Below are 25,431 nucleotides of genomic sequence, written 5' to 3'. Positions count from 1 at the left end.
GTAACAAAGGGTCCCTTCCTGAAGAAATGACACCAGTCATTCATTATGGTCGTTTGGCAGGCAGTAGAGAGCCTGTGGGACTAGACACTATGGGGACTACTCTAGACCCTAGACACTGTGAGACTAGACACAATGCCTTTGCTCTTGGGCTGAGGACTCAGGAACACGCCTGGTGGCCACATCTGCAGTGAGACCCATCACCTCACCCATCACCTGACAATACCACAGGCCTACACGTCTGTGTGTCTGGAAGTTTAGGGTCGCTAAGAACGACATTAATTGGGTTTATGGTTTATGTCTGTGTAAGGTTAGAATATGTAGTATGGAATAAAGATAAAAAGCAAACTGTTTAAAAAACAAAAGGTGAGGGTGGGATGATTTGAGAGAATAGCTTTGAAACATGTATATTATCATATGTGAAACAGATCGCCAGTCCAGGTTTGATGCATGAGACAGGGTGCTCAGGGCTGGTGCACTGGGATGACCCTGAGGGATGGGATGGGGAGCGAGGTGGGAGGGGGGTTCAGGATGGGGAACACATGTACACCCATGGCTGATTCATGTCAATGTATGGCAACAACCACTACAATATTGTAAAGTAATTAGCCTCCAATTAATATAAATAAATAAATGTTTTTTAAAAAATACACCTTGTTTTCAAAGTTTATATAGTCTTTTCACCTGATCTGCTTTTCAAAGATGAGGAAGAGTGAGGCAGGTGAATGTGGGAGAGAGCATTCCTGGATGAGAGACAGATGGCGGGGCAAGAGGAAATGAGTGTGATTTGGGGGTTCAAGTATGAGGTAGATGGTAATCTGAGGCCAGATCACTCGGGGCCTGGAAAATCCTTTTAAGGATTTATTATTAATTCCGAAGTTTTGGAACCAAGCCTAAATGTAAAGCTAGGGAGAGTCTCATCAGGTAGAAGTCTTAGGAAGCTCCCCCACGTCAGTGTGGAGAATGGCAGGGCAAGGCAGAGGGCAGGGGGAAGAGGAAGATGCTGTCACAATCTAGACAAGAGCTACTGTTTGAGTTAACACCTTGGTAGTAGCAATGCAGAGGATGGAAGAGTTGCGGACTAGAGAAAAGGATAGACTTGGAGGAAGACCACTTCCTCTGAGTGGTTTGGATCACTGGAAGTTCAGTCCTGAGTGAAAGAAGATAAATTCAGTTTAGGATTGGCTGATTTTGTGATGACTATGGGACATACAGATGGAAATACCCGAGGGACAATTGGATAAACATTTGCAGAGACCAGCAGGCTTGCATGCATGCCTGCTAAGATGCTTCAGGCATGTCCGACTCTATGCGACCCTATGGACTACAGCCTGCCAGGCTCCTCTGTCCATGGGATTCTCCAGGCAAGAATACTGGAGTGGGTTGTGATTTCCTACTCCAGAGGACCTTCCTGACCCAGGGATCAAACCCAAGTCTCTTATGTCTCCTGCAGGCAGGCAGGTTCTTTACTACTAGGGCCATCTGGGAAGTCCAGCAGGCCTAGGGGTCTGGATTTGGAAGCCATTGGCATTTAGGTGGTCACTGAACCCAGAAAGGACAGTAGAAGAGTGGTTTTCCACTCATGGTGATTTTGTCTACTAGGGGACAGTGGCAATATCTAGAGACATTTTTTATTATTACAATGGGATAGGGGGCAAGCTGCCTCTGGCATCTAGTGGGAGGAGACCAAGACACTACTAAATTACCCACAATGTGCAGGACAACCCTCCCCACCCCAGCTCCCATGGCTCACTCAAAAAAGAATTATCCAGCGCTTTTGTCACTAGTGCTGAGATTGAAACAACCTGGAGCAGTGGGGAGTGTAGAGAGTGAGAAGAGGGCTGAGGATGGAGCCCTAGAGAACTCCCGACATTGAAAGGATGGGCAGAGAAGCAGGCCCTGGAGGAGACTGAAGAGGAGTCACCAGAGAGAAGCCACTGACCAGGGGAATTTCCCCAGTTACATGAGATTTTGGCAAATCAATGTCAAGTATGGGGTAATGGACTGAGTGCTAAAAGCCAAGCAGGAAGAGGGAGGCTGTTTGTCACATTCTCCAGATGAATTCCTCAATGCTGCCACCCTCTCCTAGGAACCCTAAAGCCAAACTACCAACAGACCTAAACGGGTAAGCAAGGAGCTTTATGGAGAAGGGCTCTCAGCTTTTCCCCTCCCTTTGTTAAAGGACATTCCATCTGTGAACATCAAGGAAATACCTGAAATGTCGTGATATGGTACTTGCAGAGCTAAACTAATGCAGCAGGTTCAAACTGGCTGTAGAAGTTTGGGTCCTCCCCAAGTTTGCCCTCAGCTGATTCCTTGGAAAAGGGCAGGGAGCTCAGTTCATTCTCAAAACTGTATCTTCTTCCCTGCTAGGAACTTGGGCTGAAACTCATTTTCACTAAACCACGGTTTAGACCTACTAGAATATAATACTGAAAACAGCTTGAGATCTCATCTGGGCTATCCTGTTTGCTTGATATTTCACTAGCCTACACTGGCATCTGAAGCTTGGTTTTCCACAGAAAAAAGATATCTCTCTAGATGGGCCCTGCTGTATTTGGTTACCCTGGGCTTCCCATAAATAAAACTGGACTCCTTAGGTGAATCCTGAAATGTGTTTGTCTCATTTACCTTTTCAACTAACCATGTTTGATTCATGTACCCAGAAAAAATAAATAAGGTAATGCATTTACACATCAAGCGCATTGCACATGCTCAATAAACATCAGCTGTGCTTTTCCTTTATTGGGCTATTTTAATCCTCAGTCCTAATCAGAGTCAAAACTAAACTAATTCTGTGATCTAAGCTTTGGAGAGAAAAACAATGTCTGCCTTAAGTTCAGATTTCCAACTAAACCATGATGATTACCATTCAGATAACATGCTTTCAAATTCTAATGCCCTAAGAAAATATCATATACCCAAAATCTTACTGCTTGCAAATCAGTGTATACTTGGAACAATAAAGCCTCCCTTTTCTGGGGATAGCTGAGCCAGCAGTGGATTCTACTACCTGTTCCGAATAAAAATAAGATAAAAGAGAGAACAAAACATACATCATTGATCTCCATGGTACACAGCTTCTTACTTCATTTAAATAAGTTTCCAAGTAAATCAAGATGTTAGACAGCTGGATTGGAAATCACTTGGCATAAAGGAAGAAAAAAATCTTTCAGATTGTGATATCAAAGTCGTCTTGGCTTTCTGCTTTCGTTCAAGTTGAAGAGAGGCACAGGAATAGGAGAAAGAGGGAGAAATGTTAGATGGAAGACATTTCTCAAACTGGAAGATGCTGTGACATCTTCGGTCAGTTCTTTTCCTGGAGCAGGTACAGATCAAAGGCCATTCTGGAAAAAAAACTGAGCCCAAAGTAATGTCTACTAGCCACGACAGTAATAACAAAAACAAATTCCATACAACTCAGGGCCGGGAGGGGGCGGTTTGCTTATATAATGTGTCCATCCTGTTCCAACTGCACTCTCCTGGTCCCACACTTCTCACCTCTCGGCGCTTCTCATGCCCCCTACTGGAGAAAGCAAGTACGTTTAAGAGGTAAAGAGCAGCAGAAGTTCCCATTTTCGTCCAACTTCACAGTTGGGGAACCCAAAAGGCAGAGGGCGCAAAGTTCAGCTTTGATTCGAAAGACGGTCCTTCCCTCTCTTGAAATCGTATCTTGCACCTTCTTGGATCTGGTGTCCAAAATGACTGCCAGAGCCTCTTTTTCTTGGTCTGAAGAAAAAGGACTGGCCAGACTAAAAAGGAGGGACTTTGGGGGAATGCAGGATTCAAGCCCTGGGTTGCGGCCCGGAGGAGATGATGTCACCGCTTCTGCAAGAGAGGCCTAGGGGGTGGGGCGGCCGAGGGGGAGCCCGCGCCGGGCCTGCAGCTGCCAAGGGAGCGTTCCGATCCCACGTCAGGGGAGGTGTCGGGATAAATAGGTCCGGCAATGGCCGGGGTTGGCTGCGCTCGGAGCTGCCGGACCGGGGACTGGAATTGTCTGGGCGGGTTCGCGCCGGGGAGGCTGAGGGCTGGCGCTGCTCGTGCCTCGCGCGCCGGACTGCGGATACCCCGGGCCGGCCCCCGAGGCCGCGCACTGCTGCCCAGGGGAGTTTGGGGAGAGCACATCCCCTGTGCCCTAAAGGACCTCTTCCTTCGGGAAGGGAGAGAGAAAGACTCAAGGCGGGGGACCCATTCTGTCTGCTGGGGTGGCGGCGCGGGAGGGCAGTACCATGTTCCTCTCCATCCTGACCGCCCTGTGCCTGTGGCTGCGCCTGGCACTGGGCGTGCGCGGCGCGCCCTGCGAGGCGGTGCGCATCCCCATGTGCCGGCACATGCCCTGGAACATCACGCGGATGCCCAATCACCTGCACCACAGCACGCAGGAGAACGCCATCCTGGCCATCGAGCAGTACGAGGAGCTGGTGGACGTGAACTGCAGCGCGGTGCTGCGCTTCTTCCTCTGTGCCATGTACGCGCCCATCTGCACCCTGGAGTTCCTGCACGACCCCATTAAGCCATGCAAGTCGGTGTGCCAGCGCGCGCGTGACGACTGCGAGCCCCTCATGAAGATGTACAACCACAGCTGGCCCGAGAGCCTGGCCTGCGATGAGCTGCCTGTCTACGACCGGGGCGTGTGCATCTCGCCGGAGGCCATCGTCACTGACCTCCCTGACGGTGAGACTCAGGGAAGAACCGAGGTGGGCGGGGGTGGGGTGGGGGTGAGGAGGAGGCACTCTGGACTGTCACTGCCACGTGAGAACCCGCAGACACACCGACAGCTGCCGCTGGGTGGTCGGGCAGCCCCCCATTCTACTTGGGCGAATTGGAGGAGGTGGGAAGGACTGGTGACTTGACTTCTGGAAAAGTCTGCTTTCTCCACAGGAATTTCGGGAGCTAAAGAACACCATGTCCCCATAAAGAGGGATGGGAGATTTTGCTTAGATAGGTGACACTAGACTTTTTTCTTTGTAGTAATAAAATAGTAATAGCAGTGACAATTGGGTCTGAACCAGCTTTCAGCACTTTTTATATATCGTTTAGTAAATAAAACACTCCCACCAGGATTCTCCATTTAACGTTAGCTCTTGAAAGCTCTTTCTGAAAAAACAGTACTAGTTGTCACTTCCCACCAGGAGTACAGTTTATAAATTTAGTTGCCCTGGAAAACTGTGATGTCTGTTTCATGGTCTTTGACCCAATGCCAGCGTCTGTGGCATCTTAGTTAACTCGAACTCAACCACCGCTTCCTTCTTTTCTCTTTAGTCTTTTTGCTGCTTTTCTAGGAAGAAGAGGCAGGTTTAAACCCACTTCTTGAAATAAAACCTAAGAATATTTTTGCCTCCTTTTATCCCTGACTCAAGTTGCTACACATTTAAAGAAATTATGGTGTTGCTTTAGTGTAGTTTCTGAAGTTATACCTCAGAGCCTTGCCCAAAACGTGGAGGAGGAAAAGTGAAGTGAAGGGGGGAAATTGAAGCTCCTCTCTAATTCAGTTTTAGAAAAAAAAAAAATTATTGCTTTAATTATAGAAATGATACAGGGTTATGCTTCTTTGGGGGGTAGCTCTGGACTGTTTCTGCAAAATATGAGGTGGGAATTGAGAACTATTTTGGTTATTTTGATTAGTGTAAACTGTCAACTTGGAAAATCAACATTTAAAATAGATTTAGGAGGGAATGATGTAATTTATCCAGGTTGGATAAATGTTGGATAAATCCAGGTAGGCTGTATGTATCAACCAATTAAAATGGATGTGCCTTCACTTCAGTTTGTTCTGGATAAGCAGTCTCAGCCATAAGTCTTCTTTCCTAAGCCCAAAGAGTCTATATGGAAAAAGTAGTTGACGATCACATATAATTTTTGCTATTTAGGATTTGTGTGTGTGTGTGTGTGTGCTGCTGTGTTAGTGTCTCCAGATGATTCCTTTCTCCAGCTGGGTGAACAGGCCAAATCACTGACCACACCCATGTGTCCCTGTGTGTTTTTCAGACGTTAAGTGGATAGACATCACTCCAGACATGATGGTACAGGAAAGGCCTCTTGACATTGACTGTAAACGCCTAACCCCGGGTAAGTTCGTTTAGCCTCAAGGCTCCATCTCTTTCTTCTCCAGAGTGACTTCTGAACCTTTTTTCAACATTCTGTCTTTGTTTTGTCTTCTTTAGACCGGTGCAAGTGCAAAAAGGTGAAGCCAACCCTGGCGACGTATCTGAGCAAAAACTACAGTTACGGTAAATCATCTGCTGAATCCATTGGCTTGGGGACTTGGCACATGACACTGCCAGGTCTGCTAGTCATGAAGTGAAAAAGCGGTTGGTGATTTCTCTCAGTCATGTGGGTCCTAGATGGCATAATATAACTGTGAATATATCTTGCTTTTCTGGGTAAATCAAGTAAAAACAAAGTAAATTACCTGAGTGGGGGCAGTGCTGTGAATCAGATTACAAGTGTGACATCCTGATCCTAATTGTCCTATTTGTCCAGAAGTTCTGTCAGCCAGGACATCACCTCACTTCTCTCATGGTTTTACCACAGGGCCTTAGGGCAGCGGTGGGAGGGGACGGGAAAAAAAAGTTTCACTGCTATGGAAAGGATGGGTAAGTGATCTGTGGATTTGACCTGAGGCCCAGAGACCAAAGAATTAAGATGTGCACACATATCTTTTTACTTATAAAAACACTTTTTAAAAAATTGTGGAATTATGTTAATCCCAAGACCTATGGCTGTAAGTATTAGCATAGTTTAAATGCTCTCTTCTCTTATTTGAAACACCCAGTTGGCACTTTCTTCAGAGAATAAGTCACTCATGCTGTCTTGATTGTTTCAGTGAATTTAATTCTAGTATCATTTGAAAGTAAATTTAATTAAAAATGTGTTCCTTTAAAATATCTTTTTGGGCTATTTTATGGTTTTTTTGTGTGTGTTTCTTAAATTATTTCTGTTGAAATAGTGGAAACTATTTGGGTAAAAATGTTTGTTTTATTTGGTAACTTAGTTTTCCATATTTCAAACTGAAATTTTATATCATAAGAACCTTTGTATTATACAACCCACATAAAAGCAGGAAGATCATGGCACTATAAAAGTCTGAAAAAATAACCTCTTATTTAGGTTGTCATATTTGAGAACCACACATAGCCAAAATGGGTAATTCAACCAAAAAAAAAAAAAAGCAAAACACTATCTTTTCTAGTAGCTTCTTCTTACTGTTTTTTAAACCTGTTATATGTAGATATCATCTTAATCTGATCCACTTAGTCCCTTGTGTGGCACCGCCAGCCTTAGTTTCTTAGTTGTCCAGTCTGAGTTTCACTGTCGTGCTATTCTTGAGGCATCGTTGCTTTGTAACCACATTGATGATGAAACTATTTTCTTTTTTTTTTAATTTTTAAATTTTTTTTTTAATTAGTTGGAGGCTAATTACTTCACACATTTCAGTGGGTTTTGTCATACATTGACATGAATCAGCCAATGAAACTATTTTCTATTTAAATTATTTAGCTTCTTCATAAATCAGCTTCCTAGCATGGAATCCAAGACAGATCCATCCTAGGCTGATTACAACTCCATGGCAGGTGGTAATAGCAAGGGACCAAGGAGGTCAGAACTGCAAGCATAATCAGACGTAGCAACATTATCAGTCATCTATAATAACAGTTCCACCTCTGCCCACCATGGACCTTGCTTTGGCAGTTTGGGAAATTAAAGAATTGAGAACAGTCATCTTCAGAGACTCCTTCCTGCATGAGAATGTTAAGGCTGTAACAACTTTCTCTGAAACAGTTCAAGCAGCAGATGGGTGATTGAACCACACAAATTTTCAGGCACCTTCTGAATCTGAGAATATATGATTCTCACTTCAAATCATTACAGGACAGACTAGAAAGACAAGACAGTATTATTTCTACAAAATTTAGTCAACCTTCTATGTAACTAAATTTCCTGATGTCCCCCCCCCCCCGCCAAAAAGAAGCCTCATCATAGAATTTTTGGGCTGAAAGGATCCATGGGATTCTGTATTGAAACTCTTATCTGTAGCCCAGTGTGGACCAGTCACTGACCCAAAGACGGATTCCAGAGTAAGCCACTTGTGAATTTCCTTTTCCATCTTGCAGCATGGTTCAGAACTTTTAAGACACTGTTGACGATATGGGAGGCCTTACATTTAGCATATGATTGTGTGGGATTTTTTGCCTGCATTCGGGCAGCTTGGACATGACCATAATTACAGGAGTGATTCTTTAAGAGAGGCTCAGAGTTGGCAGGAATACACCATCCATATTTCTCTCCAAAGCTTCGGCAACACTTAAATCGATTTTTCAATTGCAGTCATTCATGCAAAAATAAAAGCCGTGCAGAGGAGTGGCTGTAATGAAGTAACGACAGTGGTGGATGTGAAAGAGATCTTCAAGTCCTCATCACCCATCCCTCGGACTCAAGTCCCTCTTATTACGAATTCTTCCTGCCAGTGTCCACACATCCTGCCTCATCAAGACGTTCTCATCATGTGTTACGAGTGGCGCTCACGGTAGGCACAGCAGGGCAGGAAAAAACTGCACACAGCTTAGGAAAACCATGAATCCCACTTAGAAGTCCTAGTTTGTTTGTTTGTTTAAAAAAGAACAGCACTAGCCTTTTTTAAAAAAATCAGTTTTAATAGATGGTTTGATTGGGATATCATATGTCCTAAACATCAGTTAATTCTTCATAGAATTAAGGAAAAATGAAAAATATGAGTATTTCAGTGAACTCATTAAAAATCAATTTCAGAATTTATTACCTGATTTCAGAAACTTATAAGCAAATAAATTGAGTAAAACTAGTTGTTTTCAAATCAATCTTATTGTAGCAAATACTGAATTTTTAAGACCTTTTTAATAAATTACTAATCAAAAAAAGATGGCCATTTGAAACACAGTTCCACACTTAGTTTACATTTGTTTACTAGAGTACTATATAAACACATATACACACTCACACACATGTATTGTACATCTATCCAGCTGGGAGTGTATCTCCTCAGTTATCTTACCATAACATCTTTTTATATATATCCTTACAACATAAGAAGTCCTTAAAATATAAAAATCAAACACTTCAGCACAGGTTCCAGAAAGAGCCCCATAACTTGCTTCACTTCATTTCTCCAGCAGAACTGCTCATTTTTATTTAAAAAGTCTTCCTTTTGATTCTCTCCCATTAATAATGTTCCTGTTCCTTCTGGATACAGCTCAAGATTCTATGTCTCCAAAGAAACACTTTTTGATACTGACTTCACTTGAATACTTTCTTATTCTTCAGTCTATCAGTACTTAGTATCCTCTTCACACTTCCTTGTGCTCTTGGCTTTAAAGCTGCTTTACTGCTTATACCTTGTCTTTCTAAAGACATTGATTGAATGAACTTTGAATGACTGTTTCTGGGCTCGTCTCTTCTATGATGCTTATATATATGCTCCAGTACTAGAGGCAGATCTGAGGATGTGCCGGATTGCCGAACAGGTGAATAGATAATATGTGAGTTAAATAACAGCCTTTGTGTCATTTTCCCCACAGATTATAGATAGTTTAATTCTGATAAAAAAAATCCTAGTCAACATCTTTTGGATGATTGAGATTTATGTCTTCACAAGTAATGCTAATGATCATTTGGAAGAATAAAGTGGTAAGGACATGTAAAGGAGATTTTGAAAATCGAAGGATGAGAGAAAATGTGCCTTATGTCATGAGCAAAGCTAGTATAAAGCTACACTTGTTCAGTCATGTGGTGCAACAGTAGACATGTAGATAAATAAAGCAGAGAAGAAAATCTTGTAACAGATTATAATGCATGCAAGAACTTCTATTATGAAAGAGATGTGGCAAATCAATAGAAATTAAACTGTTGTTTCGTAAATGTTGCGAATAGCTTTACTTGGGAAAATAGTATGTATTTTCACTTTGTACTTGATCAATTTCAAATGGGGTAAAAAAGTAAATATTTTAAAAACTTAATCAAAAAGGATAAAGTTTAGTAAATAAATGTGTACTATCTGAAAAATAAAGTAGTCTGTAAACATAAAAGTAGTGTAAGAAATTATGAGGAAAAATGTCAGTGCACATATCTGATGACAATATTGTGCATATTAAAATAAAAAATAAAAAGAGAAAGACATGGACTTCCCTAAAGGTCCAGTGGTTAAGACTCCAGACTTCCACTACAAGAGGCATGGGTTCAATCCCTGGTCTGGAAACTAGGATCCTGTGTGCCAGGCAGTCAAAAAAAATAATTTGTTTTAGAATGAGAAAGACAAAAAAAAATTATTGCAATGGGTATAACAAAAGATAGTGATCTTACTCTGTAAAAAGTAAGTCTATAAATTTACATATAAGTCAATTATTTAAAACATTGACTACAATATAGAAATGCATGTACAAAGTCTATACAAAGTTCTAAAAGAAGTACAAATAGTAAATAAACATTAAAATATTTACCTCATTAATTTTCCAACCCAAATAAAAGCAAGATTAAGACTTACATAGTCTTAATGTTGGTGAATTAAATGACAGTTCAACCATTTTGAAAATAATTTAGCACTATGCATTGAAAACCTTAAGAAAAAAATACATAGTCTTCAACCCCAGATTTCCACTTTCAGAAATCTGTCTTAAGGAAATAATCAGCCAGTGCACACTAGTGATATTCAGTTCAATGCTGATGATAATAGCTAAGCAAAAGGGAGGTTCAACCATAGAGAAATAGTTAAATATATTATGGATATCCATTGTTAAATTTATATAGTTAGGAAAGTTATATTTTTTAATTTTCAGGTATATAAGAAAATGCATACAATGCTGAAAGGAAATATACAGTATGATCTAAATGTACAGTGTGATCTAATAAAATATGAAATATTAGTAAAATAAATACACTGAAAGAAAATATTAGTAAAATATAAATGGGGACTTGTGGGGCTAATGGTTATTGAAGAATTTTGGTTTTTACAATTTTTTGTATTTTATATTTTTGAAATTTTTACTTTCATAATTAGCATTGCTTATTAAGATAAATTACTTTTTTCAGGATGATGCTTCTTGAAAATTGTTTAGTTGAAAAATGGAGAGACCAACTCAGTAAAAGATCCATAGTAAGTATAATTAAGAATTCATAAATGTGGATTTAAATGCATATATTTGGGAATTCTTCACATTCTTTCATCTCTAGGTTATCATGTGCTATGCTTAGTTGCTCAGTTGTGTCCGACTCGGCAACCCCATGGACCGTAGGCCGTCAGGCTTCTCTGTTCATGGGGATTCTCCAGGCAAGACTACTGGAGTGGGTTGCCATACCCAGCTCCAGCTAGGCTATCATAGGAACCAGCAACAATAGCAGTATTTGTCTTTTGAATAAGTAGTTAAGAGAATAACTTTTCTCATTTGGAGTTTTTATCATAAATTTCTCTTCAGTTTCAAAGGTGATCTGGTTGCGTTCAATACTGATCTACTGGTTTTTAACATTTCCAGATTAAATTTATTTATTGCTTGCTTTATTGTATTATATTTAGTTTGTTTAGCAGACAGTCAAGTGCTTGAACAGAATTAATATCCAGTGGTATCAATACAGATATATATGGGTGTGAATGTCTGCTTTTGAAATTCACACTGTCACTGTACAGAGAAGATTCTTTCCCTGTATTTAAGATAATTTCAAGACTTTTGTCAAAATAAATCATATACAAAAAGTAATACTTTTGTGGTCAAATCCATAATTTAATGGTAACATCATAGAAAAATTGGTCATTTAGTTAGAGGAGTTAGAATAATTTTCTGCTCAGAGATGTGAAATCATTCCAGAACTAAAGAAATCAGGTTATTGGTTTGGATTTTAAAAGCATCCCTTTTCCTTAAAATATGTTTAGATGTATGCAAGAGAGTTTGTATTACCTGGTTCAGAAAAGATACTGCGACTGCCTATGTTCTCTTAGTTTGCAGGAATGAAAATTCTTGAGCAAGGGGAGAATGTGTATTAATACTCATTTATGGAGACGGTTGGCTTCCCAGGTAGCTCAGTGGTAGAGAATCTGCCTGCCAATGCAGGAGCTGCAGGAGACATGGGATCAATCCCTGGGTTGGGAAGATCCCCTAAAGGAGTAAATGGCAACCACCTCCAGTATTCTCGTCTGAAGAATCCCATGGACAGAGGAACCTGGCAGGCGACAGTCCATGGGGTCACTAAAGAGTTGGACATGACTGAGCAACTGAGCATGCTTGCATGCATGGAGAAGGTAGTTTCAACACAACCTCTCCTACTGAGTCCTTTTCTAAATAACAGGCCCAAACACTGCTGCTGCATCTAAGCTAAACACTCATGAGCTTCTCAGGAGCACACTTTGTCTTACTGAACAGAAAATTCTAGCAGAGTTTGTTATCTGGTTTCCAAGACTGCTGTAGATTAGAAGAATCAGTCTAGAAGGTAAGTCCACCTTGAAAACTGAGATTGTTGAGAGGAAAGAAAGCTTTCAAAAATCATAACTGGGTCATTCACTTTGGCAGCAAATACTCCAATACAATATTAAGAGTATGAAAATATCACCATGGTATAACAATGTACAGTAATAAGTTTATTATTTTAGAACTAGAGTTGTGCCCTAGGAGGGTGGAGACTGTGTTTTTCATTTCATTGTATTTTTACTGCCTGACCTATGGTTGTGGTCTAATTTTTATATTCTAACATAAAGTAGGGACATATGTGTTATAATGAAAAGCAACGTCTATTCAAGTAGACTCTTTTTCATTTTTTTTCTTAGACATTTTCATATTTAAAGAGTAAATTCTTTTTCTATCATGGAATCTTGACTGTCTAGAATGGCATTTCTCATCAGCTCTGGGTAGCTAACACTTGAGGGGATTACTAAATGTGGGTGGGGCTTCCATCTTCCTTCAGATGTAAGAGAGTTAGGTGAACCTATAAGTGTGGTAAGAAATCCCAGCTTCCAAATGAGGCTGGATCCATTTCTGCTTTTAGCCTTGGCAAAGCCTTTTAAGAATGACTGGCTGTATAGGAAAGTTGCATTAGAGGGCCTATAGGAAAAATTGCATACATTAAGGCCTTCGCAGGAGGAGAAGGGGATGACAGAGGATGAGATGGTTGGATGGCATCACCAACTCAGTGGACATGAGTTTGAGCAAACTCCAGAAAATAGTGAAGGACAGAGAAACCTGGCATGCTGTAGCCCATGTAGCATGGAGTCACAGAGTGGGACATGACTGAGCAACCGAACAACAAGAAAGGGCCTTCGGCTGTGGAGTCAGACTGGTAAATTTGAATCCCCAGTTCTGACTTTGTTGGCTCTGCAAATAATATCAGTATGCTTGTTTCCTGGTCATGACAATGGTGTCTACCTAGAAGGGCTGTTGTTACAATGAAATCAATGCATGTCAAGACATCACCATATATATCCAGTGCTTTCCAAAGCACCTGTTCCAGGATACATGCTCAGCATCACAGGGTAGAGTAGCTATGGAAATCATGAATGCCTTGATGAGTATATTACAGTGAAAATACGCATTATTTTGGATATTAGTTTAATAGCATGAAGAGGTGGGACATATTTGATGGTCACATGTACACATTGCCTCCCAGCAGTGGGAAGAGAGGCTGCAGGAACAGCAGAGGACAGCCCAGGACAAGAAGCGAACAGCAGGGCGCACCAGTCGCAGTAACGCCCCGAAGCCCAAGGGGAAGCCACCTGCTCCCAAACCAGCCAGCCCCAAGAAGAACATCAAAGCTAGGAGTGCTCCGAAGAGCACAAACCCAAAACGAGCGTGAGCTAACTGCTTTCCGAAATGGGGACTTCCTCTCAGAGTGAGGCCGGGCGTTACCCAGCCAGCCTGTAGAAGGCCACACACCCCTCGCCTTACCAACCACAGTCCTCTTCATAGACACATCTTGCAGCATTTTTCTTAATGATATGCTTCAATTTTTCTTTTTAAGTCACTACAAACCATAGTGGTAGTATGTCCTTTGGTATGGAAGGTATAAGAAAGCTGGTCAAATAAGCTTATCGTATTGAGAGTAAACTGTGTGCAGACTCTGTGAGAGCTCCACTAGGGCAAAGATGCTTTCGTTCTTACAATTTGACCTAATATGTGCATTGAAAAATAAATGCCATATTACAAACAAAACACCCAATTTTTTTTTTTTTTTTACAATACATTTTATTTCAGTTGGTGGTTAGGATGTGAGCAGTCTTTCAAAATGTGATTGAAAATATAATGCTTCTAAAGAGGAAAGCAAGAGGAATGAATGTTTCAAAGATCTTTGCTGTTTGCAGAAGAATTTTTGTGATCAAAGGGAATTTTTGAACAATCTAGAAAAGTAGGATATGGAAAATCAGAATGAGTCTGGTTTTATGGTTTTTGTTTTTACAAAGAAGGCTTTCTTCTCTGTTTTCAGCTAGAAACCCTAAAAACTAAAACAATAGTATTGCTAAATGAATAAAAGGGAAAGGCAGACAGACAAAGTCTGGATCCTTGTTTTCTGGCTACCATGCCATAGTGGAGATGCTCTTGTTTCATATGCACAATGTTTCTTACCAGCCCCTTTAAGCAGCACTGGAAACACTTTGTTTCTTCTCTATGATTCAGGTACCAGTTAGTCATCCCCAAGCATCTTGCACCTGTGGGTGTGATGCTCATCTCACTTCCCAGGACATCCCAGGTATCTCGATGCCCAGCCTCTCTGCTGATTGCTGGTGCCCCCAAGGGTACCTTGGGCCTGAGGTAGGAGGGTGGATCCAAAGCCCCTGGTCTTCAGCCTGCTGTGGCCCCCTTGCCACAAACCAGCTCTGCACTTGGAAAAGACAGTTGCAGTCACTTGTCCATCCACCACTCAAGGATATAGAAGAACAAACTGCAAGCTTAAGAGTAAAATCTCCTTTAGATGTACCATTGTTGCTGCTTCTCAGAGAAGGGGTAAGTTACGTGTTGCATTCACACACGGTGATTAAACAGATAATTTAATTTTATCTCTGTAGGCTTTGGGACACAGAGGTGAGGTGTGTGGGTAAACCAGGGCAGAGTGAAGAAATAGGGTTAATGAGAGTGCTGGCACAGACACCCATCTCCTCCTGAAAATGTAATTTCACCTGCATCCTGCTACCCCACAGCAACAGAGCTAAAGGAATCCAACACAAACACCCACACAGAGGTATCCATAAAACACTCCATGTGTGTTTCTGTCTAAAAACCAAACCACTCTGGCCCTTAAGGAAAACCAGACAGGTATTTAGGATAGCATCTAAAGAAATCTAGGAAAGTCCATGAAAAGGCATTGACACTGTAGATTACCTCCTTAGCATAGTAGGAACTTGGAGGGTGGGGAGGGGAGTTAGAACTCTCAGTGGAAATGAAAAAACTTCCTGCAAAACTTTTTTTAAGTGCAAAACAATGTAATGAGAGTTTGGAAATGACTTGACAAATTTAAACACTGTTTCCTTTGAATATTTAACTGAAATCATATACTGCATATCACAACTTAATTAGGTACATTAATTACTTTGATTAATTGATAATCTGTTTATTTGTTATAAAAAAGTTGAAAATGAACATCAGCCCACATTGAGAGTAATATAACAAGTGTGGAAGTGGCTTTTGTGTGAGAGCCACAAATTTTTCTCCCTGAAAATATTTTTTCCACCTAAATACTTATGAGAAATCGCTCGCCTGTGGGGATGGAGTTTCATTATATAACGGTGCACCCTTCCTGCCATCTTGTTGGGTTTTTCTCTTTGGATGTAGAATATCATTTTTGGTAGGCTCCAGTCTTTGTTATTGATGATTGTTTGGTAGTTAGTTGCAGTTTGGGTGTGCTCATGAGAAGAGGCAAGCCCAGGGTCCCTCGACTCCACCACCTTGTCCCCTTGATGAAGCTACTTCCTTCAGAAAACTCCCAATTCCTTCCGAATCCATCAGTTTGGTTACCAAATCCTTTTCCGTAGCTTCTGCATATTGCCAGCAGTCCTGAGCATTCCTTGGCTTGAGGCAGGATAACTCCTGTCTGTGCCTTGGTAGTCACACAGTGTTCCTATGGGTAGGTCTGTGTCCAAATTTCCACTTCCTGATAGTCACTCTTCTCACAGTTTGCAGTCTCCCTCTATGCATTTGTATGATAAAAACCAAAACCTATTATACAGATTATACTGTTTCATAACTTGCCTTCTTCACTCAGCCCTTTATTTGAATTAGCTCTCACATCACTAAAACCCAAGCCAGCTTTTTTATAATGGCCATGAGGTATTCCATGGTGAGCATCACTTAGACCTTCATGTTATTAGAGATTTAAGTTGACTCTTAACTGAATGTACTGAATAACTCAAACAGCTTGATAGCTAATATCTGTGCACATCCTTAATTAGTCCTGGGGGATAAGTTCATTTAAGGGGCATTGCTGGGCCGAGGAGTATGCCCAGCCAGCAAAGTTCTTGATCCTATTGTCAGTTATCCTGCAGAATGTTTGGCCCATAGGGGTATTAAAGTGATTTTCCAGCTCCTCACTAAGATTGTCTTCACCTTCTTATAACGTAAATTTGAGCTGCAAACTCAATGTCTCTTTTTATCTATGAGCCCTCAACTGACAACATTCTCCACACTCCAGGCAGCTGGGCAATGAATGACTAGTTTATTTTGTCAATAACTTATGAGAATTGACTTCTGAATGTGGGTCCCCAGGCATGAGGGGAGGACAGATTTTCATGACACAAATAATATTCTACTGTTACTGAGTTCTCAGAACTAGGGGAAAAAATGTGGCACAGAAGAGTACAAGCCATAAATGCTTTCTTGTACTCTGTCTAATGAACATGTGTTGCTTTTATAATTAGAAAATACTGTAAGCATATTAGGCCTTCCCAGGAAGCTCTAGTGAGAAAGAACCTACCTGCAAATGCAGGAGACAGACAAGATGCAGGTTCCATCCCTGGCTTGGGAAGATCCCCTGGAGGAGAGCATAGCAACCCACTCCAGTAGTCTTGCCTGGAGAATCTCATGGACAGAGGAGACTGGCAGGCTACAGTCCATAGGGTCACACAGAGTTGTACATGATTTAAGTGACTTAGCATGCATGCACAAACATATTATCAGAGCGAGAAAGAGAAAGAGGGTGATGAAATATAGTATGGATTTAAGCCGGGTAGACATGAAAACTTTTATTCATTACATGTGTGTTAGTCTGGGTACTCAGAGAAGCAGGCACCAAAATGGAATCCAGTCAAATATGGATCCTATTAGAGGAAACACCTGTGAAAAAGAGTGAGGCAGGAGTTGAATAGGGCTGAGAGAGCTGAGACAGAAGGAAGATGAACAGAAAGTTGGGGAAGAAACTCTCCAGGCTGCTTCAGTGTCTAAGGAAGGCTTGTCAAGACTACTGGGACCAAGCCAGCCATCAGGGACTCCCTTGTCTCCCAGGGACAGTTCTGCCTTCATATCCTATGTATCTTACATTATTTACTCTTCTACCTAAGGGAGGTCTGTTTCTACTAGCATGTAAGGAAACCTTGAAATAAATGGCAGTAAGAATCTCTATGGTGTGTAATTTTGCCTTTACAACTTCAGGCAGTATAGGCATAAGTCTAACATATGTAGTTGCAATATTTGTATGAGAGTAGTTTTATAACTAGATAATTCTAACATGCAGCTGTAATATCTAGATGAGAACCATTTTGCAATGGTAAATTTAAATCACATAAGTGATACATTTTAGAGGGAAAAGGGGCATACTTGATTAGCAACTACATTTAGATAAGAGAGAAGACTCATAGCCAGAGGGCTGATCCCAAATCTCACAAAATTGTAATAACATGAATAACAGTATGAGGTTCAGAACACTGAGGTTAAGCAAAACATGGTATTATGAATAAAGTTTCATCATGGTATCAAGGGATCTCTCAAGTGCTGTTGTTGAATCAAGCAGATGGATTTTTAAAATTCATTAACCATTTAGTCATCTAATAATTTCAAGTATTTATTATGTCATTGAAATATTTCAGCAGCTGAAAATCACATAAACCATTGCTTAATAAACTTTCTTCTTTCTTAAAAGCATTGAAAAAAGAACTGGCTTTGGAGGTCTCCCAGAGTAACTTCCAAGGGGTGGGCAAGTTCGAACACTGTACAGGCAAGCATCATTAGCAGCGGATCAACTCTTGGTGTCTCAGGGCACCAACAGACTCCAAGGAGAGGGCCATAGAATACAGCAGAGCACATTTTAGGAAACTGGTCCATTTTCTGCAAAGCATTTGATTACAAGGAACCGGATCCACGGAGGGGATCCTAGAAGGTGTTAGCCTCTAATCAGCAATGCTTCAGGTCTCTTATGTTGGAAGCGGGTTACAAGGGCTAAGTAGGGCAATGAAGGAAACTCTGGCTTCAGGGTCAAGGTGTATGACTGATCCAGTGCCAGAGGCTGGAGGTTATTCTGTACTGTATAGTTCATGAAGACGAGATTCATCCCTGGCTCTGTCTGGCTGTCAGGTTAGAGGTGCTTCCTTCCCTCACAGACACACCATTGTCTGCCATCTGAGCTTGTCCCTGTATTTGGACCCATGGCCCCACCATCATGTGCTTCTCATCTTGTTTACATATCTCAGCCCACTGCTTCAAGGTATATGCACTCAGGTACACACACATATGCACAAGGTATATGCACCTCAGCCACAATGGCCAATGACAGGCATCTGCTGCCTAAGGTCCAGCTAAGATTCAAGATTCAAGATCCAGTGAACTGGAGCCCTGACAATTTTCTAGTCTTTTCTAACCTTTCTTCCTCTGGGGTAAGAATATGTTCCCAGATACCACCAACCCCAGTCCCCAGATGCCTGCCTCATGCTGCTGCATACCACTTTACTAAGTTCAAACCCCTCAAGACCGACACCAACATAAACTAAAGTTTAATGGAATATATCTCTTTGGACATTGATTATTAGATTTCTGACTACTTAAACCTAATTCTACAACCTGAAAAAATAGCCTGTCCCTATGTCTTGCTTTTAAAATCTTTGAACAACTGTGTACAACTGAGTCAAGCATGCCATCTGCTGGTTATTAAGAGTTTTGGCTTTAATGCTGCTGAAGTCCTGGACCACCCCTGAGGCAATAACTGTGTGTCATTTAAGTCTAATTGGACTATAGTATTGCTGAAGTCCTCCATTTCCTTGCTGATCTTCTGTCTTGTTCTATCCATTATTATTATGAAAGAGTTCCATTGAAGTCTCCAACTATTACTGTGGAAGTTATTTCTTTCTTCAATTCTGTCAAAGTTTGCTTCATGTATTTTGGAATTCTTTTGTTATTGTGCATATGTTTATAATTGTAATCTATTGATAAATTGAATCTTTTTCAGTATCTAATGTCCTTTACTGTCTTTTGCATAAACTTCTTTGATGTAAAATATAATTTTCTGATTTAATATAGGCACTTTAGCTTTATTTTAGTTACTATTAGCATAGAACATTCTATTCCATCTTTTCAATTTCAAGTTTTTTGTGTCTTTGGATTGAAAGCGAGTCTCTTGAAGATAACATATTAATGGATCACATGATTTAATCCATTCTGTTATCCTCCACCTTTAAATTGGAGAACTCCTGCATTTAAATTGGGAGAAGTTACTCCATGCTTCCCTAGTGGCTCAGCTGGTAAAGAATCCGCCTGCAATGCAGGAAACCTGGGTTCGATCCCTAAGTTGAGAAGATCCCCTGGAGAAGGGAAAGGCTACTCACTCCAGTATTCTGGCCTGGGGAATTCCATGGACTGCATAGTCCATGGGGTCACAAAGAGTCAGACACTACTGAGCAACTTTCACTTTCATTTTACTTCCCTAGTGGCTCAAATGGTAAAGAATCTGCTTGCAATGCAGGAGACCAATGTTCGATCCCTGGGTCAGGATGACCCCCTGGAGAAGGAATGGCAACCCAATCCAATATTCTTGCCTGGAGAATCCCATGGACAGAGGAGCCTGGTGGGCTACAGTCCCTGGGGTCACAAAGTTGAACATGATTGAGCAAGTAATACTTCCATTTTCACTCATATGCATTTAAGGTCGTTACTGATTAGGAAGGACTTACGTCTGCCATTTAATTATCTGTTTTCTATATGTCCTGTGTGCTTTTGTTCCTCAGTTCTTCCATACTGCCTCTTTTTGAATTGGTTGACTTTTTATGTTTAGCACACCATTTTGCCTCCCTCTTTTTTCTAGTAGTTTATAAAACTTCTCAGTGGTTCCTCAGAAATTGCAATTAACATTCTAAAACTTATAATGAAAGCAAAACAAAACAAAAAACAACGTATAACAACCTACTGTGAAGAATACCAATTTCAATAGTGTATAATGGATATATTTATTTCAATAGTATACACGTTTCTCCTAAACTTTTGTCTCTCCCCTTTTGTATTGTTATTGGCACATACTGCATATTTGTACACTGTGTGCCCATTAATATATATGTTTTTAATCATTATTGTATCATCTTTTTTATATGTTGATACCATGGGGGGGCAAAAAGAGTTAGAAACCAAAAGTACAGTAGTGCTGGCTTTCACACTTTTACCAGTGTTCTGTATTTCTTCATGTGGCTTTGAGTTACTGTCTAGTGACCTTTCATTTCAGTTTGAAGTACCCTCTCTAGCATTTCTTGTGGAACAGATTTAGTAGTAATAAATTCCTTTCGTGTTTTTTTTTTTTTTTTTAACTAGGAATGTCTTAGTTTCATCTGCAGCCTTAAAGGATAGTTTTCCCAGGTATAGGCTTCTTGGTTGATTTTTTTTTTCTTTCAGTACTTTAAGTGTGTTACCCTATTGCCTTCTGGCCTCCATGATTTCTGATGAGAATCAGCTATTATTGTGGATTCCATGTACATAACAAGTGCTTGTCTCTTATTGCTCTCTAGTGTCAGTCTTTATTTTTGGCTTTTGACAATTCAACTGTAATATGATAGAATTGTAGCCAATTATCAAGTCTTGTGGGCACAATGAAGCTTTCTAAAAATTCTCTGATTATTTCACTCATCACTAACTCACATTTCCACATTATTGTGGGTTGCTGTCAATTTCCACTTTGATTATTGCAGTGCCTTCTTTCTGGATAACTTCAATCTCTGTTTCCCTCTCTGTCACATATATGCATCTGCTCACTCTGTGCTTACCTCTAAGAATCGTAGAACACAAATTAATTTTCTATCTCCAGCCTTTAGAGCCTTAAGCTCCTTTAGGACAAGCACTGTGTATATACAGCCCTGCAACAGTGTCCAACAAGAGCCAAACAAATGATTCTTGAATGTCTGGAACACACCCACAATACTAGCCCCCTGAGAGTTATGATATAGTGATAGCATAAGACAGAAACCAGCAAAATGTGAATATATGTGTGTAGTGGTGGCTGTAGTTTAATCACTAAGCCACGTCCAACTCTTGTGAGTCCATGGGCTGCAGCCCACCAGGCTCCTCTGTCCATGGATTTCCCAGGCAAGAATACCAGAGTGGGTTGCCATTTCCTTCTCCAGGGTATCTTCCCAACCCAGGGATTAAACCCAGGTCTCCTGCATTGCAGGTGGATTCTTTACCAATTGAACCACCAAGGAAGCCCGTGTGTGTGTGTGTGTGTGTATAAAACTCTTTTCATCAAACACACACCTATCAATTCAGCACTGAAATATACACTAATTAAAAATCCCCTATATTATTCATAATGTTTCCCTCATCACAAAAGGGGAGAAGCATGTTGACATTATATCTACACTATACTTCTAATAGACACTATAAACAGAATGTAATTCTACTCACCACCTGCTCCACAGGCACTCATCACTGACATGCTTAATAATGTGCAGATGGTAGTCATAATCAGACACTGTCTCTGTGATTTTTGTCTCCTCATCATACTTGTATTTCCCTGAAGGTAACCTTAATTATTATTTTTTAACCAATAACCCATAGTTTTGTATTAACTAAGAACCCACAGTTCAAGCAGATATACAATACATGTTTTCCCAACATAAGTGGTCAAGGGTTGTACCATCATGCTTTGGTCTATAACTGAGCTGGACTACTGGAATGAGCTGCACTATGCCAGAATTTACCTTTATTTCTATGCATAATCTATTAATACAACATTCTTATATCTAGGGAAATCATAGCTTATCAATAATATTAGGAATCAATGTGCCTGGTCATCTCTCCTTGAGGAACCGGTTGGGTGTGAAGGGATTGCTCTATTTCACATTGCTTCTTCATTATGCTGTGGAGGTTGATTCTCAGTTTGGCTTGTCCAGGTGGGGACTATACTCCACATTCAAGTCAGCAACCAGAGCCACATTATACATTTGTGAGCCTGCTCTTTGAAACTAAAGAAAGAAAGTAGCTTTTATGGGGAAAATTATCTGTCTTATACTCTTATCTCCCACATTGTCCAAGATGGGAAAAGCTTTCAATTGACAACTAAGCAAGACTCAATTCACATACATTTTATGTAGCTGCCTCTCCCCAATAAGCACCTCTTTGCCAAAGAATAGAACTGATTGCCTTTTATTCTATACTTTCTAATATTCTATTCTATTCTATGGTCATATAGTACCCACAGGTAGTTAATAGGCTCCAAGTTTCCAGACACTTAAAGGATAGAGTTGAGGCTTCTGAATGAGACTTTGACCACTCAGAGTGAAGAAGTGGAGGGGAAGAAAGAAGAGAGATTGGTGAGACTGAGTCACAGCAGATGGCACAGACACAGCTGGAGACCAGGGCTTGCAAACCCATAGGTTTAAAACCAAGGCTGGCAAATCCACAGGTGTCTCACTTGCCCTACCGTCTCTCAGGTCCCTGGCATCTACAAGGCTCCCAGGCTGCTAGAGACTGGCACAGTGTGTCTGGCAGGAAATAAAGTTGATTCAGGAATATGGAGAGAACTCTGGTCTTTATAGACCAGCCTTGTCCTAGGTCCAGTCACTGTAATAAGGAGATATAATAATAATTCAGGAGGTACTATACTTTAGTTTTCCTCAAGGTTCTCAGGAATGAAGTCTTCAAACATTTTACCAATCGTCTCCATTGCCTCCTCCATAGTAGATGCTCCATGGACAGCATTTTGCAAAATATTTTTTCCAAATTGGGCTCGAATAGAATCTGGGGACAGTAGTCTTGCTTCCTCTGGGTCTGTGGGACCCATTAATCGTCTCCAGTCTAAAACAGCATTCCACTTGGTCAGAATCATGACCAAAGATGTACCCCTGCAAACAAGAATGCTTTCAGAAGACTTGGACTATTGCTAACTGTAGAGACTGAATACACAGCTAAAGACAGAATGCCACAGCTTCATCCAGAGAGCTCATCTTTATTCTTTGTCCTCATCAGTGTGATTTTTCTGCTTTTTTGAAAAAAATTTAATTTCTCCCTCACCCAATAGGTTTATTGGGGTTTGTTTTTCTGGGTTTTTTTGGCCATGCTGCATCACTTGCTATGTCTTTGTTACCTAACGAGGGATTGAACCCATGCCTTCTGCAGTGGAAGCACAGAGTCCTAATCACTGGACCACCAGGGAAGTCCCTCTCAACAGGATTTTTGTTCTAGAAGAATGTTGTTTTTTAATTCTAGGGATACATGCTAGGCACTATTCCAGTTACTTTCAATGTATCAATTATATAGCCTTTGCAACAGTACCAATGAGTTAGGTCCTATTAACATCCCCATTTTATGGATAAGGAAACTAAGGCAAAGATTAAATATGTTGGCAAAGCAGACATTTAAAAGCAGATAGCCTCTATATCTAATGTGAAGACCTAAAGAAATAAAGAGAAAACAGAGAAGGAAAAAAAGGAATTAGAATAAACATGAACTCCAAATATTACCAGGGTGATTTTCTCATGAATTAGATTAGATAGAATGTTTTAATGAATTTTTTGTATTTTTCAAAGTTTCTATAACAAACAGTTACTATGTTTACAATGCAAAGAACTCTTATATATCAGAAACTTACTTAGCTAACACATCCAAGACATCCTTATAAAACTCTTTTCCTTTTATTTTAAAATAAATTTTCTCTGCTTCCTCTTCAGTTAGGAGTATTTCTTTCATCTGTGTTATATCAAATCCAGTCTCTTTAATAAGTTTCATGATATCCTCTAGGGAAAACAGATATTTGATAGTCTTGCAGATAGCCTCCATTTTTGTTCTGTATTTAAGTAGATTGAAATAACTAAGGAAGGTCAGAGTATCACTTGCATACAGTGGTTTTAAAAAAACAAAACTGTGCTAAACTAAACTGAAAAGGCACCAGAGGGACATTCAGAAGAACTTCAATATGTTAATGTAGATGTTCAGTTTCTGGGATCCATCTTTCCAGAAACCACCTGATATGTCTAGTGGTCTGTAAAGGAGGAAATCTGTTTCTATGCCAAAAGTGAAGACATGTTTTCAGCTCCACACTGTAAATGCCAAGGAACTTCTTGGATATAGAACTTCTAGATATAGATTGGAAGAGACAGCCAACCTGAACTCTTCTCACTGAACTGGCAGGGCACCATCAAGGTGGTTAAATAAAGGAAATCTGGTCAAAATCTCTCACAGCCTAAACTTGGAGCACTACCGCCTGATAATGAAGGTGGTCATTGCTTTATTCTTTCAACTTTTCTTTACTTTGCAAAATTCCACAGAAGTTGGAAAAAAACCTAACATTGGTTCTATCTTTATATATTTACCTCTTTGTTCTTGTGTTACATGAGGTTTAATCAATGCCACAGTGTGTTGAGGAGGAAAGAAATATTGTATTTCCCTTTCAGCATCTTCTAGTGAATCACTTCCATACAACTGGTTGATAGGCAAACCTCCTATTGCAAATTGTGCACATAAACTTTGAAAAAGAAGTAAGTCAAAAACTGTTATAACATAACATATAAAATAACATAACACAATGTAAAACTTCATATTTGCACTCTGCAAAAAGAAGTAACTGCAGAATGGCTTGGATACTGTTACCTTTAAGGAGGTAGCAGTCATTAGGAAGAAAGGAGTTGAACATTTCAGTAATCATGGTAATGGATACTGACAAATGTCAAAGATGGAATGAACACCCTGGTGCAGTGGAAAAGAAGAGAATATAGAATTCTGACAGTATCACTTGCTAGCTACATGATACTGATCAACTATTTTCCTTGTCTGTGCTTCAGTTGTCTCAAATATGAATATGATAATAAACCCTGTTTCGGAAGGAGTCTTTGAAGATGTAATCCGATGATGTGTTTGAAATATACAGTGCATATTAAGCTGTCAATAAATTCCTTCTCCTTCTTTAATCACTAAATAATTTCAAGCACTAGAGATGGCATTTGACCTAGTCCAAATACACCAAATAATAAACACCAAATCCAGGAGACATGGCAGTGGAACCCTCTGGATAAGGAAAGCAGCAGGAAAAGAG

General features: G+C 40.4%; 1 protein-coding gene across 1 annotated transcript; it reads left to right on the top strand.

Annotated features, from left to right (window-relative positions):
- The first annotated feature begins 3,914 nt into the window (after positions 1-3,914).
- On the top strand, positions 3,915-16,530 carry SFRP4 (secreted frizzled related protein 4). The gene is made up of 6 exons (XM_043872267.1): positions 3,915-4,671; positions 5,986-6,066; positions 6,162-6,227; positions 8,326-8,524; positions 11,059-11,122; positions 13,618-16,530. The coding sequence occupies exons 1-6, from the start codon at positions 4,227-4,229 to the stop codon at positions 13,801-13,803; spliced, it is 1,041 nt and encodes a 346-aa protein (XP_043728202.1). The 5' UTR covers positions 3,915-4,226; the 3' UTR covers positions 13,804-16,530.
- The last annotated feature ends 8,901 nt before the right edge of the window (positions 16,531-25,431 follow it).

This window comes from Cervus elaphus, chromosome 18 (assembly GCF_910594005.1).
Source record: "Cervus elaphus chromosome 18, mCerEla1.1, whole genome shotgun sequence".
Taxonomy (NCBI): Eukaryota; Metazoa; Chordata; class Mammalia; order Artiodactyla; family Cervidae; genus Cervus; species Cervus elaphus.
The sequence above is the reverse complement of the archived record's forward strand: the minus strand, read 5'-3'. Positions and strand labels throughout refer to the sequence as shown.

Bases quoted from the DNA above. Each gene is read 5' to 3' on its own strand.
- SFRP4 (XM_043872267.1), top strand. From the start codon at position 4,227: ATGTTCCTCTCCATCCTGACCGCCCTGTGCCTGTGGCTGCGCCTGGCA. The intron at 4,672-5,985 runs GTGAGACTCAGG...TGTGTTTTTCAG, and splicing joins CGTCACTGACCTCCCTGACG to ACGTTAAGTGGATAGACATC. The intron at 6,067-6,161 runs GTAAGTTCGTTT...TGTCTTCTTTAG, and splicing joins CTGTAAACGCCTAACCCCGG to ACCGGTGCAAGTGCAAAAAG.